This window comes from Anabas testudineus, chromosome 11, assembly GCF_900324465.2.
Source record: "Anabas testudineus chromosome 11, fAnaTes1.2, whole genome shotgun sequence".
Lineage (NCBI taxonomy): Eukaryota > Metazoa > Chordata > Actinopteri > Anabantiformes > Anabantidae > Anabas > Anabas testudineus.
The window spans coordinates 10,086,949-10,107,235 of NC_046620.1; the positions used below are offsets into that span (position 1 = coordinate 10,086,949).

Here is a 20,287-nt window from a genome sequence, read left to right on the forward strand (position 1 = left end):
TCCGTTTTGTGTCTGCTTGCTTTGGCTTGTTGGCTTATTCGCTTGTTAACCACATTTGAATTGCACAATACTTGGGACTGGCAGTGGTTTTCTCCAAGGAGCAAGTTTGAGCATAAACATCAAGCATGCTGCCTGAAATTTGCAGGCTGAATACTATTAGAGTGTTTACACAGGACAGTATGTACCATACAAATATACTGTAGGAACCAATTGCACTGTGGATGGCAAGAAATGCTCTAACCTGATGATTGACAACTACTCCATGTTGAACAGAACTAAAGACGGTGGACTCAATACTTGCAAAAGCAGCACAAAATATATTGGTACATGTTGTTCCTTTTTTTAAAAGCCATGAGCAACATTTCTTCATTTGATGTAGTGTCTGACATTAAAGAGCTACAGTAACAATAAGGTTATTACAAAAGCCATGATTTGCAATAACCTTATTGTAAAGTATACAAATATAAAAAATATCTTTCTGGGTTTTTTTTTTATTCCTATACCATTAACCAAATGAGTTTATGTAATGTTACTATGAAAATCTATCCAAAATAAAACATATTTTCTATAGCAGGTCATGTAGCTATATACCTCCATATATATTGTTCAGCATTAATTACAGTGTGCATTAATGCTCCCCCCATATCATCATCGAATGCTAGTTAAAAACTAGCATCTGCTAGCTAGTTTTACAGTTTTTACTGTCTCCCAACTTGCTTGAAAATGTATGCATGCTGCACGATACAACGAGACAAAGGAACAGGCAAAGATAGAGTTGTCGTGCAGCTTCTCTGTTTCCTCACATACAGCTTAGCATTCAGCATTAAGACCTACCTGGCAAAGAAGTATTAATATTTAATAGCCGTGTGTATGCATGCAAGGTTTTGTGCAGGAGAGTGTGAATAAAGCTATGTGTGTAACGCACATGTGTGTTTGTGCATGCGTGCTTGCATCTGTTTGTTTAGTCCTGAAATATTCTCACTTCTCACCCTTGTTTTGAGATATGCTCATGTTGTACAACCATGGAAGTTGAATGAGAAGATACCGATGTTGTGCTGTGACTTGTACACAGTATCTGCTCTGTTGTTGTCACCTTGGTCAGCAATGGGGATGTAAAATGTCCTGCTCAAGGAAACTTCAGCAGAACTTTTAAGTTTTGACCTTCTCCCTGCTGCTCTGCCACCCTTGCACTTTTAAAGTAATGCTATGGTATTTTATAGGGTTATTGTAAGAGAAAATTACCAGCCAGTCAGCCAACTGTAAGATGAATCAACTGGACCAAGCAGAAATCAAGCACCTTGCAACACATAAATGTGTTAATATGCATAGTATGAGCAACAGCTTTCCCCGGGAACCTGATCTCAACTCTGAAAAACTCTGTGCGACCACAGGTCTCTCTCTGCATAACAATGTGCACTGTGTGAACTATGTGTAGAACTTACAGGGTCATCCTAAGGTTCTGTTGTGAGGTTCAGAGTGTTTTAAGCAATCCCTAAGAAACATTTGTATTCCTTTACAGCATTGAATTATTTTAAATCAAACTGTTATAACATGAAAAAGATATTTTAGAGTTCTACTGGCTTAAATAATAGTTAAGCATTGTTTTTATTGGAATCTTTATTTAAAGTCTCTAAGGCTTTCTGCCTCAGATCAATTTGGAGCTTAGAGACTGCAAACCCCAAACAACAGAATCTTGCAAATAGGTTTCAAATCTCCCACTTCTTAGCAAAAGAAATTACACTTCTTGTCCAGATGGTCACTTGTTATATAACACAACTACTGTAGTTGTGTTATTCATATTAATGCTGAAAGAAAGTAGCTTGACTATAACAAAATATACCTGAATATCAAAAATAAAGCATATGGAAGCCATTAAATTAGCATCATGGGTCTTGGTTCAAGACAGGTGCTCTCATTTAGCGACATATAATGTACCATGTGTTAGTACCTGTGAAGTGTACCTTCATGTGGATGTGCTTTTATGGGTTCCCCTGAACTGAAGTGCTACTCTAATTAGGCGAGAGCTGTTTCTGTCTGATGAGCATGCCACACTTTCGACATGCAGGGACTGTGGTCAGCGGTATCAATGCTGCCACATATTCTAACCTGTAAGATGCATTACACACTATAAAAAAACATTATTATTATTCTCTTGCCTGATTTTTATACATTTTGGTTAGGTTTAACACATGGAACAAATAACTATAGCACACATTTGTCTATGTGGAACTACTTGATAATGGTCAGGTGCTACTTAGTTTAGAGATATCAAAATACTTACATAAACATAAAGTTAAATGCAACTTTAATATTTAAAATAAAACTATTGAGGAATGCAAAGTGATGCACCAGTGTTTTCCCATTTCCTATGTGGTAGTTAAAAGATTTTGCACGTCCACGCATACAGACCTTTTTACCCACAAGCCTCAGAGGCTTGTTTTTCTCTCTCTATCTGTTTTTCTCTACTTCTCGTGTAGGATTTGTGTGTATACTTGTGTATGTAGAAGTGGTTTTAAATGTCCACAGGGTAACATTATCTGTTTTAGCTATTAACAATCTGATGCTAACCACCTCTCTGCCTCTGTCCCATGTCTCTGCACATCTTTGTCTCTCTGCCTCTCTTTCTCCCACTCTGTCTCTCTCAATCTATTCAGCTCTATGTGGCGGGGATGTTAGAGGTCCCTGGGGAACCATCCTTAGTCCCGGCTTTCCAGACAGCTACCCTTCATCTCTCAACTGTACCTGGACTGTTGAAGTCAGCCATGGGAAAGGCAAGATACACACATAGCTTCACACTACTTAATATAGAGAGACAGGGTGAGAGACAGGAGCACACAGTAGTGCAGCTACAGCATTCATTTCTGTATTTTTTACATTTTGTAGCATATTTATTAGGGTGCAGTATAGTGCATGTATGGAGAGCATTTAGGTTCAAAATAACATACACAATGCCACTTAAAATAGCGTATACATGTTTTATACTTTTGATGATGAATTCGGTGTCTGCTGCAATTGTACATACAGTTGTGAACCAGCCAGCTGAGGGTGAAACAAACTTTAAAAGATCACCGTCCTCCTTCCTAACTATCTGACAACTTGTCTGTGTGTGTTTCTAACAGGAGTCCAGTTTCAGTTTAATTCTTTTCATCTGGAGGACCAACATGATTACCTCTTGGTTACTGAGAACGGGAGTTTCCTTCAACCACTGGCTCGGCTGACCGGCAACGAGTTGCCTAGCAACATCAATGCTGGTCTCTATGGCAACTTCAAAGCCCAGCTACGATTCATCTCTGACTTTTCCATTTCGTATGAGGGCTTCAACATAACTTTCTCAGGTAAGTAACTTATTTGACTGTAGTCAGATTGTACTATTATACTCAAACAAGGTTTAGATCTAATTAACCCTCACTTCAGTGTACTCCTTGTGAAACTCTAAAGTGATCAAAAGGATCCTGCATTAGATAGTCAAAGAGATGACAGTCACCTTGAGGACAAGGCTAGAGTTTAATAAGAACTGATTATGATGAAATGCTCTGACATCAATTGCCATCTAATTCTATCAAGTATAGGTAGTTATGAAAATTTACAGGATTAAGTGAAATGTATAATTGAATAATAATAATAAGCAGGATTGTAGTTTGACTTACATTATTTTTATTTTTGTTCTATGATAAAAACACATAAAAACCCAAATGTTTATTTCCATTGTGGCCCTCCACATGTAATACACAGCATGACAAATACAAAACATATACAATTCACTTTTACAAATAATACTTACAGTGGCACTGTAGCATGGTTTTACCCATCTTTTCAAGGACATTTCAAAAATCTATTAATTTCTGACTTGAAGGGAGGTTGTCTTATAGTACAGCTGCAGAATAAAGGATTGTATTTTTATGCACCAAATGAATTAAAGTAAAATCAAACTGCTTCTTGTTCCATAACTTGGAGTGTTTTAATCAAAAGGTTTATGTTCAGCATTGTCAGTGTGGTTCAAAATGGAGGACATAGCCAGGTGATTTAGGTAAAATGGCTTTTTAATACAAAAAAAGCTAAAACAAGGGTGAACATATGAGATGGGGGCAACGGAAAATCACTCTTGTACAGAAGTACAAAAACAACAGCAAAACTGAGGAAAAACAAATTCACAACACTATAACTAATACACTAACACTATATAACGGCAGACTCAGCAGTACACAGAAAGGGTAGACTAAGCATTAGTGAGGGAAAGCAGGCAAAACCTAGCGACGGAAAAAAAGGGACTGAAGGGAGCAAAAATGGGAAAACAGCACAGGACACAAAAATGTAACAAGATAAGAGCTAACCCAAATCACAAAGTAAGTCCAAACAAACTCAATCAGAAAATAGTACTGAACAACACAGTGATGAAAACCGAAGACAGGAAAAAACGATAAAAGATGTGGCTGGGGGGTTTATAGTGGGAAAATTGCTGAGTGGCAGCAGCTGGGCATAGGTGTGGCTTGTGACAACAAAGGGAAACCAAACACAGGAAGAACCGGGGAAGGACAGGCAGAATGTGTTTGAGTTAGACTGGAGTAGGAGGGGTGTGGCCTTACCACTTCCCTACTGGCCAGGTGGCCATGTGTGCAAGTGGATGTGTGTGTAGCGCCATAAGAAAGGGAGCCTGTGGGTGAATATGTGTGTGCAGCATGAGGAAAAATAATCCAGAGGAAATAGCAAGCATGGATCACGACAAGCATAAAGTAACCCAAGTCCTAAAATCCTGCATGTGCTACCAACTTGTGGTGACATGTTTTGTTTTTTATCTTTCACAAACTTTGTAGCATATTATAATACAGTACACTGAACAGAGCACAGCTGATCACATCACAGTTGTCCAGTAAACAATATATACAATAAAAACAAAATGGGATCTAAAACACAACCTTGGGGAACACCACATGTCAAAGCCACATAGTTCTTGAGGGATGGGCTAGAGAAATGTACCCACTGCCTATTTGCAGTAAGCCCCCGTATGGCAGTACATATACACCTCACTATTGCCAACAATGTTGCACTGCAAAGCTGCACTGAGATCCAGTTCCTGCATCATCGTACATCAAAACAAGATCAGAGATGTTAACAAGAGCAGCGGGGTGACAGCAATTGAAAAATGTCAAGAACACTGTGTACTTGCTAGCACCTTGCCAGTGGTGTTTTTGAAAACTTTGAATTTATAGGTGAAGTCCATGATTTAGGACCAAGTTTGTTGACATCTCTATTAGTACCTTAATAAATCCACCTCTCCCTGCAGTTAGGGTTGTATACCCATAGCTTCCCAGCATTCATGAATGTGCACTGACACTACAACAATACTAATGACTATTTCTAAACGACCAATTCAAGTTGTTAATATGGTTTGTGATACCAATACATCTTTACAGGTAGTCCTAGGCACATTTGAACAGCATATACGGCATATAAGCACTTTTATATTTTTATATGACACAGTCCTCCCAACACAAAACCGCTCCTGATTTGACGCTCATTCTACTGTTTAATGTAAGTATTTCACTACTGGCTTCAAGGACGACTGCTAAGACCTTGTGAATACCTCAAGAAAAATACTTGAACAGAGGTGAAAGGTTACACAGCATTAAAGTCAATGCAATCTGAAATTTAAATATCACAATAGAAAGAAAAAAAAGAGATTCTTTATATTCCAAAAGGTGGTGTCCTGAGAATAATCACGCTACTCCAACATCATCATCGACATCCGAAATGATGGTTAAGATGTATGATTAAAACCAGTCAAATGCAGCTTCTGTCACTCACAAATCAAGATCCTGAAATAAGGAAGCACCTGACTCTGAAAAAAAGGAACACTTCAATCTAAGTCTATATTTAGAGACATTTACCACTTCCCAGATGGCATACACTGATACTCAGAATGTAACACATGGCAGGTGTCACCACAGATGTGACTTGCCAGTCTTAGCATGCTCAACATGCTGCGTCATACTGCAGCTCATCTTGAAATACACATCACATCATCAGTCTACAAAATAAATCTTCCGCTGTACCTCTAAAAACACAGAGTAGGTTCACATACAAAGATAATATTTATAGAATTAAAACTTTAAAAAATGAAAATGCTTCTTTTACACTTTTACAGGAAGATTATGTTCATGCATCGTTATGTATCAGTTTCTATTTAATGGATATATATGGTTATTATTGTTTAGATGTTGTACTTTAAAAATTCAACATTTGAGCTCACCAAAGCAGTAATATATATTACTTCTGCTGTACTTTATGCACTTTTATATTAGATCAGCCATGTAGCTAGTCCTTTAGTCAGAAGCAGCACTGATCTATTGTGTTTTGTTTTAAAGTTTATTTGCTGTATTTGCTATGTATTCAGTTTCAATTTATCTTCTGCAGAATATACTTTGGAGCCATGTGAGGACCCAGGAATGCCTCGATTCGGCAGGAGAAACGGTTACAGTTTTGGTGTTGGAGACACATTGTCTTTTTCCTGCAATATGGGATACCGACTGGAGGGGGCACCCGAGTTAATCTGTCTGGGTGGTGGGCGAAGAATGTGGAGTGCTCCACTGCCAAGATGTGTTGGTATGTGCTAATTGTTATGGTTGTTTTAATATTATTAGTGGTGTTCTAACACTTAGAGGAAATGGTGTCAGAAAGTCATCAGTTTGAATCGTGGCCTTCTTTGGCAATGTTCCCAGTGTCCGTGTTTGGTTCCTTTGGGTGTAGTATCAGTGTTCCAGTCATTATCCTTGACCAGATCACTTGTCTTATAATTGCTCCATAGACAATTTTGAAGGACCTAGATACTGTCCCTCAATACTTAATAGCGAACATTAGTTTACCCATGAGGATCTCTGTGCACTGATAACTTCAGCATCTTTGCAAGCAAGAAACTTATTAAATTACATTGATTTGAGTGCAAATGTAAAATCAATAAAGGGCAATAATAAAAGCACATAAGAAACGACACAAAACTAAATGTTTCTTCACTCCTTTTACAAGGTTGTTTTTTAGCAACACTTCAAGAGGTGCGGACCATACGAGTGCAGAGACACAGAGACATTACCATCCAATTCTAGCAAAAGAGTCGGTTGACTGTGGAACTTAACTTAAAAAGCGAAAAAGAAAAAGAAAAACTAAAAAAAAAACACAGCCAGTGTTTATGTCTTTGGGTCTTTGTCTTCAACATGCAAAGAGTGATGATGCAACGAGTATGGTGTAGTGTTGAAGGGAGGCTGATCAAAGTAGAGCCACTCTTCATAGAAAGGGCTGGAGAGAAAGGCTGTGAGCCAAGGAGTTAAAGAAGGAGAGGGCGGAGAGGTAATTTTCTAAATGGAAACTGTAGCAGTGTGATTTATTGACGATATGACAGCTGTAATATGACTATTACACCAGTAGCGACACAGAGAGGGGGAGAATGAGAGGGAAGGAAAAAGTGTGGAAGATTCCTACAGTAGGTACTGTAGATAGAGGGTACCCATGAAATGCAAAGAGAGGGTTTCTTTAGGTAAATTGGTTTCTAAATTGTACTCCCTGTAAAGTAAAAAATAAGAAACAGACGGCTGAGTTTCCTCAAGTCTTCTTCAAGACAAGAACACCATTTCTGGTCAAAACAACGGTTACGTTTAATGTGTGGACATCTGTTTCTTGTTTTTGCAGTGCCCATGACCCTCACCTAGATTTTGCTGTGCATTTATTCATTGCTGTCTTTCTTAGTGCATCGTTTAACCAAAGCCGAAGCAACACTACATGGTCCCATGACATTATTCTAATAATCTTAATGTCTAATGTATTGTTGTTTTTGGTTTCTATGTCATCAGCGGAGTGTGGTTCCTCAGTTATAAACAATGAAGGGATCCTCCTATCTCCAAACTACCCAATGAACTACGACAACAACCATGAGTGCATCTATAGCATCCAGGTATATCTTCTAATAAGCACTAAATTTATTTACTTTGTTTATTAATTAATAAACATGGCTCATTCTTGTTTCAGCTATTTAAGAAAACATATTAGCAGTAGCAAATAATAAATGACTAAAGCTTATGATAAATAAATGTTAAATTGGTAATTACTGTACATGTTGGTCAATAACTTTGATCTAATATGGACATCAATATGGACTGTAGGTGCAGGCTGGGAAAGGCATCAACATCTCTGCTAGAACCTTTCATTTAGCCCAGGGGGATATACTCAAGGTAAACACACACACACACATTTGGTGATTCCTCGGCCATTCTCTCTGCTTGATATCTACAGTATGCTTCAAACTGATCAGTGGTGACTAAAAAATAGAACCTCCCTATGTATTTACATCATCAAGTGCATTGTGCTGTTGTTTTTACAGATTTATGATGGAAAAGACAACACAGCTCATATTCTTGGAGCGTTCACAGGATCGTCTATGCTTGGCCTGACACTGATTTCCACTTCCAACCATCTCTGGCTGGAATTTTACAGTAATGAAGAAAGTACAGGAGAAGGATTCAAACTGGTCTACTCCAGTAAGTACACATGCCTAACCAGTATAAACCTTTTACAATCACAGCCCCTAGTCATGATAAGTCAGTGTCATATGTGATTTACTGAAGTGATGTACTGTACTGTGTACTGTTTTTGTGTAATTCAGACTGGAGGGTAAGTTTAAATTTTGATTTGGCTGGAACTTTAACAACTTTAGTGATGTATATTCGAAAAAAAAAAAACAGCAGTGCATAGAAGGACACTGAAACAAGTAAGAACTGAGGATTTGTTTGTACTTAGAAATCACATGCGGTAGAATGCAGAACACAGGTAGCACCATATCAACTATAATAATAGTAATGTAAAATGTAATATTACCATGCTGTGATTGTGCAAGTGGGCCAATCAGATAAAAGCTTGTAGACTGCTGTAACAACAGTGTAATGAGTGGTAGAGCTAGAGCAATGTTGTCTCCTGGAAATTATGTCCATATACCACTCAAGCCCAAGATTGAGTCCATAGTCCTGTGTGATGTTGGATTTAGACCACTAAAGCAGTTTATTTAGGCTTAGAGAAAGATATTGTCACTCATGATAATTGTGAAAAATAAATATTGAGATTTAGTTAACACTTCTGCTGACTACACAGTCAGCTTTTATTACACAGTAAGTTATTAGTTCGATCTAATTGTTTTGACAACCTGTCAACTTCTCATAAAAAAGCTTTGTACTATACTATTCATGACTATATGAGCCATATATTTATCTATGTTCAGCGAACATACAGTTCGAATTTCAGCATACCTGCTGAACCGCATTAACTCTAAACGATCCTCATTTGTTAAACCAGCAAAGCGCTGATTGTAAATTCCACCACCGAACACGACTTGTCACGTTTGATTAGCAAAGCTTTCAGAGAGCTTTGATTTCAGCGTGGGACGGGGTGTTAAAGGTGCATTCTGATGTTCATTAAAGCGCACCCACATTTGGCAGTGCCCTCTTAGATGCATGCTGTAGTTGGAATGAGAATATCTAATTGTTTAAATGGAGTCATCCAGGATGATTTGCATTCACTTTGAAGCTATATTGTCTCTCTGCTGTGTGAGCAGAGTGGAGCATCGCTTACTTACCCTTCTGCACCTCAGCTTTCTGTTGCTGATGCTCAGATTAGTTCATTCAAACAAGACACTGAATTAAACTATCTCTTGTTTTGACTGTTCAACAGCTCTGATTCACCATGTTTTGCAGACATGTGTTTCATATGAAGGCTGGAATGCAGTAAACCTCCAGACATGACAGAGATGTGACTGAGCGAATAATGCGTCACGGTTTATTTGCTTATATGTCTAATACCCGGATTTCAAACGGGCAGCCATTCACATTAGATGCCATGGTGATGACAGGTGTGATGTCAGGATGATTCCAAAATGCTAAAAGTGCAAATGATAATTTTTAAGGATTTAGACATGCGCCTACCTGTGCTGCAGTCTTCCAGGAGATAACTCAAATCCTAGCACACCATGTCTTCCAAGTAATACCTAAGATCAAATCCTGATTAAAGCCTCATAAGGATAAGCTATTTATACACTGTACCTCTTCATATCCCCTTCTCCAAAATTGTGCACATGAATAAACTGAATATTCAGAATATTACCATGGAAACCGAGACAGACTGTGGAAAACAACATTAAATTGGATAAAGTGTATATATGCCTTGGTATCGCTCCTAATATTGGTATGTCTCATGTATCATTTTCTGTTTTTATTATTAAATTTGGATGTGAGCTTAATAGGATCTGTGATATCAGCAAGCTCCAAAACCGTTGAGTGTGCCAGATATTAAGGGAATATTGCTGTGTATCTAAACAACACTAATTCTGTTGTCTCCAGTGGGTCTTAGCGTCCCTTAGTGAGTGTCTTAAAAAGTACACACTATAATTATACTTCTCTCTCTTTGCCTCTCTCTAGGCTTTGAGTTGTCTCATTGTGAGGACCCAGGTGTGCCTCAGTTTGGCTTCAAGGTCAATGACCAAGGTCATTTCTCTGGGAGCAGCATCACATACAGATGTGAACCTGGATACACTCTGCACGGAGCGTCCACCTTGAAGTGCATGACAGGTGAACGGAGAGCCTGGGATAACCCTCTGCCTTCGTGCATTGGTATGTGCCTCCCTTTTTTTGAAGCCTTTTACACTTTGAAAAGACGTTTATTGAAAAGGTGTACACCGACACAAAGACATGTACATGTGCAATTATGGTCTGAACCTTGAGTAAAGCAGTTCAAAACACTTGAGAGACAAAAGTGAGGAGGGTTCATCGGGGCTTTGGCTTTCACCTGTGGTCTATACAGCTTTCGTCTGTAGGCGTTATTACATGTGTTTATTGAACACCTCCACAGTTACCCATAGCTTAACAAACATATTGACATTGTTTGAAGGGACTACATTTTCCACCTTAGTGCATGTTAAAATCAAGAACAGGATCTATTCAGTGAATAGATCTCATCGTATTTAGCCCCTTCTTTAGTGTTTTTCCTCTAGAACTGATTATAACACGAAGCTGATCTGAAGCTGTGATATGTTATTTACAGGAGTAAGTAAGTAAGGTAAGTAAGTAAGTAAGGAGTAAACTAACCAACAGGAGGCGTTACCATACTTTGCCTTATTTAAGAATGCAGTGCAGTCTTTTTAGGCAAAGTCTCTGCTTTCACAACATTCATTCAATAATCTCAAAAGAAAACAGGTGGAGGCTAATTTCCTGTAGAAAAGTGTTTGGTGATTTTCTCATGATATCACACACTGCAATAGTTTAGTCTCAACAAAAAGGCTATTTATTCTGCCGGGTTTGGTACCTGGACTCCCTCTGTCCAATTGATGAATTTCCTTTCCCGCAGTGGGTGATTTGCTGTCTATTATGGTAACTGCCCTCTTACTTTCCCAGCGCTCTGCTATGCACTCAAACACACTCTTTAACCTTTTTATCATATTTGTGTCTCTACTTGATTGTTCCCTCTATTTAGAGTATAACATACTAAATGTAGGTCATACCTGTGAGTATTTCTTCATAAACACTAATTAATTTAGCTTTGCTATACACCGCTTCATTAAAGGCTGTTTTAACGAAACAAGATGACCTACTGCGAAACCACTCCCCTTTGAGTATTGACATATTTCTAAACATCATTATAACCCCAGCAGTATAAGATAAGATAAGATAAGATCAGACTTCATTGATCCCCCGAAGGGGAAATGTCAAACAGAGTCAAACTGACATTAAAAGTTAAAAAAAACAACCAAACTAATCTAGAATAGGTCTAAAATACTGAGTAGATCAATAACAAAATAATAATATACAATTAGAGAGTTGAGACGTAGCAGATAGTTTGTGGGAAGCAACGACGGCACTGAATTGACAGGTGCCTTTAAGTTGAGAAATTAAGCAGTTTTTCCAGGTTACTCGAGTTACTGCTGGAGGCGATGGAGTCTGAGAAGTCGCATGGCAGCAGGGCCTTTGTTTGCCTGTTCATCAGCACTGAATTCCTTCAGCCATGACCAGTCTGGTCGACAATCAGTGCAGATGACTCCTCCCAGCGGCTCCTGGTGAATTTCAGGTCTTCTTCCTGGGATCAGACCTGTGTTCTGCAGGGCTAATAGCTAGTAGCTAGTAGCAGGCCAGCTGTTGCCACATACAAACAATGCTGTATCTATCATAACCTGTGCTTCCAGACAAGGTCACCAGAAGTGCTCTCACAAACGCTAAAGATCAGAAAGATCCCACGAGTTGGACGAAGACAACATGGTTGTCTCTGAACATTTTGTGATTTTTACATTATTTTAAACTCATTATTTCTAAGCTTATATATAGAGATTTCTTTCCCCCCCCAGTGGGTCTTTAGTTGGTTATTTGGACCCATGCAGAGTGACACAAAACACAAAATGGCTCCTGGGGGCATGGGAGCCATAAGCATAACAGCTAGTCCAATGTTTTAAGCACCTCTCTCACATCATCATTGCCTCTGAACTTTCTGATTTTGGATTCAGCTTAATAAGTCTCTTTTCTTCTCACTATCAATAATGAAAGACTCATAAAACCACTGGCTGCTACTGCCACTGCTATTCTCTGACTTTATATTTTAGCAGTGACACAATGTGACCTCAGCTAACCTCTAGTATTAATATTATATTGGTTCTTATTATTACTCATAGTATTTTGTCTTTACTCCACTTGGTTTTCTTCTTGTTTCTCCCACTTTTCCCTCTCCTCCTATCTTTTTTTGTCTCCATCCCAACTCCTAATATTGCTCCTATTACTCGAGATAATATATTCCAGTGATGAAGGGAGGGGAGCCTCAGGGAGGAGGAACATGGCGAGGGGTCGGGAAGCAGAGAGAGGATGAAGATTGTGAAAATATATAACCGAGAGAGACAAAGAGAGAAGGGGAAATTATTTTCTGTTATATAATGCATGGTGATTTCTTTAGGGAGGAATGCAGAATCAGCAGTTTGTCTCTTCCTCTTCTCATCTCTTCTCCTTCTTCCTTTTTTTAACTTGAGAAAGATGGACAAGAGGATGAGTGTTCTCTTCTTTATCAACCCATTTGTCTCCATGGTGATCATTTAATCACTGCCCAGTGGCTACTGAGGCAGTGATTAGTGGATGCGATTGCTTTAATAAACAATTAGGAGATAAATGGACAGCTTGCCATCTATGTCGTAGTCACTTAAACACACATATAGACTCATCAGTTGGTCATTCGTTGACTTGAATTGATGGTATTTGGTTTTGTAATATTGTCACGCTTCAGAGGGCAGACGTACTGTACTGCAGGGACGTCTGCGTGGGCTCGTGTGTTGGTACTTATTAACAGTCTTTAATGTGTCTGTGATACTATACCTGTAGCGGAGTGCGGAGGACGTTTTAAGGGTGAATCATCAGGGAGGATTCTTTCTCCTGGATACCCATTCCCCTACGACAATAATCTACGCTGCACCTGGACCATTGAGGTGGACTCAGGAAATATTGTGAGGTAAAGAATATATTGCATCTTTTAAAACCTTCCCAGTGTTAAAATTAAAACAACATTGTTATTTATTGCACTTCCATACAGTAGGACTATGTCATAATTTCTAATTAATTATGTATAATATGAGTATGTAGTTATTACTCTGCTGCAACAACAGTATATTTTTTTGATCAATGTTTTTTTTTCTCCCGTTCAAAATGCAGCCTTCAGTTCTTAGCTTTTGACACAGAAGCCAGCCATGATATGTTGAAGGTTTGGGACGGACCACCTGAAAATGAAATGTCTTTGGCAGAGCTTAGTGGGTCTCTGATACCCGAGGGGATCCACTCCACGCTGAACACTGTCACTGTTCAGTTTGAGACAGATTTTTACATCAGCAAGTCAGGATTTGCAATTCAGTTCTCCAGTAAGTCGTCTTCAGAAATAATGCACCAACTTTTATTATGATTAACATGCTATGTGAGTTGTGACAATAGTGTGTTATAAATGTTAGAATATTAGTAATTATAGCTTAATAGCTAAGATACGATGTGGTGTGACATAAATGTTTCTGATTTCCCTTCCTCCTCCATTCCCCTAACTTTTTTCCCCTTCCCTTCTCTCCCTCTCCCTCTCTGTCTCTGCCTGTCCAGGCTCTGTAGCGACAGCCTGCAGGGACCCAGGCGTACCAATGAACGGCAGTCGTAGTGGAGATGGCCGTGAGCCGGGGGATTCGGTGTCCTTTCAGTGTGACCCAGGATACGAGCTCCAGGGAGATGACAAAATCACCTGCATACAAGTGGATAACAGATACTACTGGCAGCCCAGTCCGCCTGTCTGCATAGGTGAAAAGTCCAGCGTTATATTCTTGGCTACATACAATAGATGTTTTGTGTATACAGCTGGAGTTGTTTAGGATTCATTACCTTGCTCAAGGACACAGCTGTGTTTGACTTATAGGAGGACTATATAAAAATGCTCTGAGGTCTGAACTTGCTCTATAATTTATAGAGTATAGTTGAATTTATATAACTTAGGTTCCTCTTAACATGATGTCATTTGTGTTCAGTCAAGTTAAATCAGCTTTTCACTCTTCATGGATGCATTTGAGAGAATATTCACATTATGGTACATCAAGACTCTAAAGAGTAAATGCATTATCTTGCTTGTGTTCCCATCGTAGCACCTTGTGGAGGAAACCTAACAGGCTCCAGTGGATTTATTCTCTCTCCTAACTACCCACATCCATACCCTCACTCCAAAGACTGTGATTGGCTTATTGCTGTCAACTCTGACTATGTCTTGTCACTGGCCTTCATCAGGTAACCTGTACTTCAAAATATAGGAATGTACGAATGACTAAACAAAACCAACTTTGCAAACCATTACGTTCCTGATTAAAACAATATTTAACATTATCATTAATATTACATATATAACTCTAGTAACTTGTGTTTTCTTCATCTATCTCTAGTTTCAACATTGAGCCAAACTATGACTTCCTGTATATCTACGACGGTCCCGATAGCAACAGTCCTCTGATTGGTAGTTTTCAAGACAGCAAACTCCCGGAGAGGATAGAGAGCAGTTCGAATACCATGCATTTAGCATTCCGCAGTGATGGGTCTGTTTCTTACACTGGCTTCCACCTGGAATACAAAGGTAAGATATTCTGCTGATAATACCAACATTTACATTAAATACTGGTTGAGCAAACATTCAGCGAGGTGCAGTCGCTAAACACATGCAGTACATTTACATTTACCACTTACTCCATTTAAAACATCTAATTGTTTGTATCTTGATCTGAATGTCAGCAGGAGCCTTTGATGAAAAGATAGAAAAGTACAAACAGTCTTTCCAGCTGGGAGTGTTTTTATAGCCACTTTGTATCTGTCAGTTGTTGAGAAATATTAACTTTGGTTGATGTAATTACATCAGGGACTTTTTTAAAGTTCTATCCGTTTCTCATAGTGAAGGTAACATGGGAAATTCTTTTGTAAGGTTTTCACAGTTAACATGACTGAATGTTTCTGACACGTCCCGTGATGATAGGATGTGACAGGATCTGTTTAGAGATATTTAATTTTCACACTGAACAAAGAAGGCTACTGCACCTCTGAACACTCAGTGCACATGTATATGTAGGTATGATGCTCTTGACAGCAACAGCTCTCTCACACTGATGACAGTGTGCATCGTACCGCTTTTTAAGATGAAAAAGAATGATCGCTCTCACCATAAGGTCCCTGTTGCATTGGTGTCTGGTGAAATAGTCTGACAGAGGGGTGAGTCTGATTCACTTGCACAAACACTGGCCTCATGTGGACTCAAAATTTAAGTCTTAAGTTGATGCAGGCTGGCTGCTAATCTTTTGGGAGGGAAGCCAAAGCCATTATTTATCAGGTTCATGTACCACACAAAAGCCAGAGGATGAAATTATTGTTCTTGCCCCATCTTTGGCAAAAACACCTAAGTCAAACAGACTGGTAAAAAGGCCAGAGGATTGCCTGCCTCATTGGATTATGGCTAGGGACTTAGTTACTATTAATTTGACATATTATTAATGTGTGCCTGTCACTTTTTCTTTGTTTCATCCTTTCTCTAACTTGCTTATTCTCTTTCATTCTGTCCAGCCAAACTGAGGGAATCATGCTTTGACCCAGGTGTGGTTCTGAATGGGACCAGGCTGGGATCTGATTACAAGCTGGGCTCTACTGTTACCTTCTACTGTGAAGCAGGATATGTTTTGCAGGTACAAACAGACAAATCGCAAGTTGGTCTGAGGGGCATTGATAGATTGTAAGGGTGGATGAACCAGCTAGCTCCTGGAGCTTTTGTTTGTTTGGATGAGGGGATGGTTGTTTGGGTGCCATTTGACTTCATTGATTGACTGGGTTGTTCAGTGGGTGGCTGTTGGTTGGGTGGTAGAATAGTTGGATGTGTGATTGGTTGGTTGGGTGGGTGATGAGTTGGTTGGTTGTTGCAGACTGGTTGATTGAACGGTGGTGAATAAAGGGGGTAGATGATTGGTTGGTTGGCTCGTCAGCTAATTTGCTGATCAGTATTTATTTTATTTCATTATTTTCTTTAGGGCTATTCTACTCTAACCTGCAGTATGGGGGATGATGGCAGACCTGGATGGAACAGGGCATTGCCTAGCTGTCAAGGTAACACTGAAGAAAACACAAACTGGATGAAAGCATCTCCACAAACACAGTTCGGTTCAACAATGCATCATTTTCTCTGTACCCGTGTCTCACAATATGCCTTGCTGCCTCTTGTTGTACATGTATGTTCTCCCTCTCAGCTCCATGTGGAAGTCGCTCTACGGGGTCAGAAGGAACAGTTCTTTCTCCAAACTTCCCCAGAAACTACACATCTGGACAGACCTGTGTCTACTCTATATCCGTACCTAGAGAGTTTGGTAAGTTTGTTTTGCACAGCGCCATGGCCCATGGTTCTTTGCAATGTGATCTGCGATCACAGTTTTTTATTTTACATGAATGGTCTTCTTGTTCTTTTACACACGGAGACGTGGTGTCATTAAAACTTGTTTGATTTTAATGGGGACACCCTAGAACACCCAGAAGGACCTCCTTTTGGGGTTTTTAAACTAGAATAAAAAAACTAGTAGAGATATTAGTCATGATCAAAAGATGATCGCTGGCCATGTATTTGATATCAGGTCAGGGTTTCTTCATTGAAGTGACATTTAAAGACGAGGCTGTTTTTTACGTTGCCAGGTTTGATCAGTCGTCCTTATGCCATGTAATGAAGATTATGGATATTGTAGAGGATTTTTCACAGTAAATGAGGCTGTACAGGGAATCAGGGGTCATTAGGGAAAAGAAAGGGTGTTGGCAAGAAGTCACTAATGATTAGCATAGCTATATTACCATACCATTACCATTATCTATATCAGATGTCAATTATATCCATATTTAAACATCCCTCATAATCTGTAGAATACAGTTAAAATGATGAACTGATAATTATCTTGTTATCAGTACAAACAATATCAAGTTAGGCATTAAAGTACATTCTTGGCAGTAGTAATTAAAAAAAATAGCTATATCATGTCTTCATAAGCAGTTGTGATTGACGCTGTGTTCTTCACATGAAAGCTCATTAGTATTTATGACTCCATATCACTAATAGAACATTCACGTAAAAAAGAAAATAATATATTGTTGTAAGCTCAAGATAAACAAATACTAATTACTAATTTTGTCAGTAACAATGTCATTTAATTTTTAAGAGGAGCCGATTTAATTTCTTTTAAACATCTGATCACAATATCACATTATAACATCTGTATTTTAGCTTGACTCATTAAGTCTGACTTGAGCTTTTACAAACAATTAGTAATTGATGGAAACGATGTCCAATTATGCCCTGTGGTGCTATGAATACGTAGCAGCTTTCCTTGGGCTGTTGCTGGTTGCTGTCTTATTATATTTGTGTAGCAGGTCTTGGTGTGTCAGCTCCATGAAGACATTTTGATTGAGAGGAGCTAACATCCGTTTGGCCTGCATATTGTATAAGACACATAGACAACCCTGAACGTCCCACACAAAGACAGAGAGAAACAGATTGTCTAGTTAAGTTGCAGTGTCGGAGTCTTACAACAAGATTTTTTTTTTCTAAGCAGCTGTCAATCTCATAAAACAAGAGGTTGTCTGTAATTTATGATCTTGCAGTAATTAAATGTTATAGGCTCCAGGATGCAATAACTAGCTATCAAATTGCTTGATGATCAGAGAAGCTGAAGTGGTTGTGGAGGTTTCATACAAACAGCTCCTTCAGTTTTAATGCCAGGTGGGGAAAAACCCTTGGCATTTATTCTTGTGGCGATGACATACCTGCTGTTGAACGAGGAGGTGGCTGAGGATAACCACTCGGGCAGCTCATCAGGAGGCATGGCAGCTCCACAGGAATCAATGCCCAGGTTTTCTCCATCTGATGTCAAGAGCTGAAGAAGCCTTTTCAGATGAACAGTGAAACCTTTTTTCAATCATTTGATCCAGTCCAGTGAATTGATTCACATTCTGAAGGAACGGATCTACTGGGTGTACCGTACCTTATGTGACTTCAGTACAGAGGGATTTCATTACAATGAGCCGGGTTGTTAACACAGTGTGAGACAACCCTGCTGTGATCAGTGTGTGTGTGTGTGTGTGTGTGTGTGTGTGTGTGTGTGTGTGTGTGTGTGTGTGTGTGTGTGTGTGTGTGTGTGTTTGTTGTTTGTACATACAGCATATATGTTGTTTTTATCTTGGATTGAGTAAAATCCTTAATGATACCTTTACACTGCGTAAGCTACTTTCTTTGTACGTTAATGCTTCATGAATCTGTGTGTGTGTTTGTGTGTGTGTGTGTGTGTGTGTGTGTGTCACTGCCTGAAATCTGTGCTGTTTTGAAACAGTTTCAGCTGCGAATCACTAGCTTTTCGTTATGTAATATCAGAGCGAGCAGTGATCAAAACCTCAATCATTCTGTTTTCATTCAAATCCATACATAGTGGGAACTCTATGTCCACTCATGTTTAACCATGACAGGCCTATAGGCCGCAAAAACAGAAGGTTAGATCCGTCTACTCTACAGAGATAAACCGGTTTGTGATGATGATTCGAGTCAGATTCTCTCTTTCATCTGCAGGAAAAACTCTGCCAGTCAGTTGAATATGCACAGTTTTGTTACTGTGTTGTATGTCTTTTCATTATCTCAACACAAAATGAGGTTTTTACATGAAAGCGGACAGGGGCATCTTTTGTGAGTCTGAGCAAAATGCGGATCATGCTTCTACAGAGAGGAACAGCCTTGTACAAAGTGACCAGTGACCTTCTTATAGCTGAATATCCTTGGCAATGTTCAGATTTAATCCTTTACACCTCTGCCTTTGGGGCCAGAGAGGGAGGGAGAGATAGAGAGGTGATCGCTGTGTGTGTGTGTGTGTACGTAGAGAGTTAGAGAGCTTTACTGATGCTGAAATAAATTGAATTTATCCTAAAGGATGTGCTGCAAACAAACTTCCATTTATACCTCCACACTCACAGATTTACATTTTGGGATGATTTATCGTTGGTTTGGAAGACATAGTAAAGATGCAGAACATAGTTTGAACAAATACAGGGCTTCAGGGACACCTCTAATCCTGCTTCCCACTGCAGGTATACTGTAAAAATCATGCTTTAGCAGAGAGATCTCCTGCTATTATATGGAAGCCCCCGGGTTAATTCTTGGCCACCACAGCTGTTTCTTCACGTCCATCATACTGTCAGCAAAATAAAACAACTCTCCTTCAAATTCTGGCGTGTGATTAAAACTGGAACGTCAGTTGTGGTTCTAGGTGCATCTTACCTGGAGACAGAGGATTGATTTTTACAAACATAAACCATTTATTTCTGGCTCTGTGGACTGACAGTACTTGTGACATGGATTTGACAGTCAGATGCCTTTATTTCATTTTTTCCTCCTTGAAATAAAGTCAAGAATCCTCTACTGGCATAGGTCAGCCAGGTTTTGCCTAAACTAGCATGTCATTCTAACTGATGTTCACCATAGCCAAGTGAAGGGGGGGGGGATTTGGACTAGTGCACAAAGAAGACAAAGTGATGTCTTGACTCTCGAGCCTCCTGATGTGTAATTTTGTGCCAGTAGTTTGCTTCAAATAGAAGTTGACACTGCAGCTTAGTAAAATTTGAATTAGGTGTTACAGGTTAATTTTATCATCAGAAGGTCAGGCACAGACAGAGGCATGGAATAATAATTTTCCACCTTTCAAGGATGGTTAACTCTATCT

The 20,287-nt window shown here is 39.2% G+C and overlaps 1 protein-coding gene across 1 annotated transcript in view; it reads left to right on the plus strand.

Moving 5' to 3' along the window:
- Positions 1-20,287, plus strand: part of csmd3b (CUB and Sushi multiple domains 3b) — a 274,055-nt gene that overhangs the window by 203,223 nt on the left and 50,545 nt on the right. The window contains exons 19-33 of the mRNA XM_026349411.1: positions 2,655-2,771; positions 3,120-3,335; positions 6,412-6,600; positions 7,839-7,939; positions 8,148-8,216; positions 8,366-8,522; positions 10,449-10,640; positions 13,380-13,506; positions 13,707-13,909; positions 14,136-14,327; positions 14,666-14,804; positions 14,957-15,144; positions 16,119-16,237; positions 16,577-16,652; positions 16,793-16,909. Coding sequence (XP_026205196.1) covers positions 2,655-2,771; positions 3,120-3,335; positions 6,412-6,600; positions 7,839-7,939; positions 8,148-8,216; positions 8,366-8,522; positions 10,449-10,640; positions 13,380-13,506; positions 13,707-13,909; positions 14,136-14,327; positions 14,666-14,804; positions 14,957-15,144; positions 16,119-16,237; positions 16,577-16,652; positions 16,793-16,909 — 2,202 coding nt within the window. The remainder of the gene's footprint in view (positions 1-2,654; positions 2,772-3,119; positions 3,336-6,411; positions 6,601-7,838; positions 7,940-8,147; positions 8,217-8,365; positions 8,523-10,448; positions 10,641-13,379; positions 13,507-13,706; positions 13,910-14,135; positions 14,328-14,665; positions 14,805-14,956; positions 15,145-16,118; positions 16,238-16,576; positions 16,653-16,792; positions 16,910-20,287) is intronic.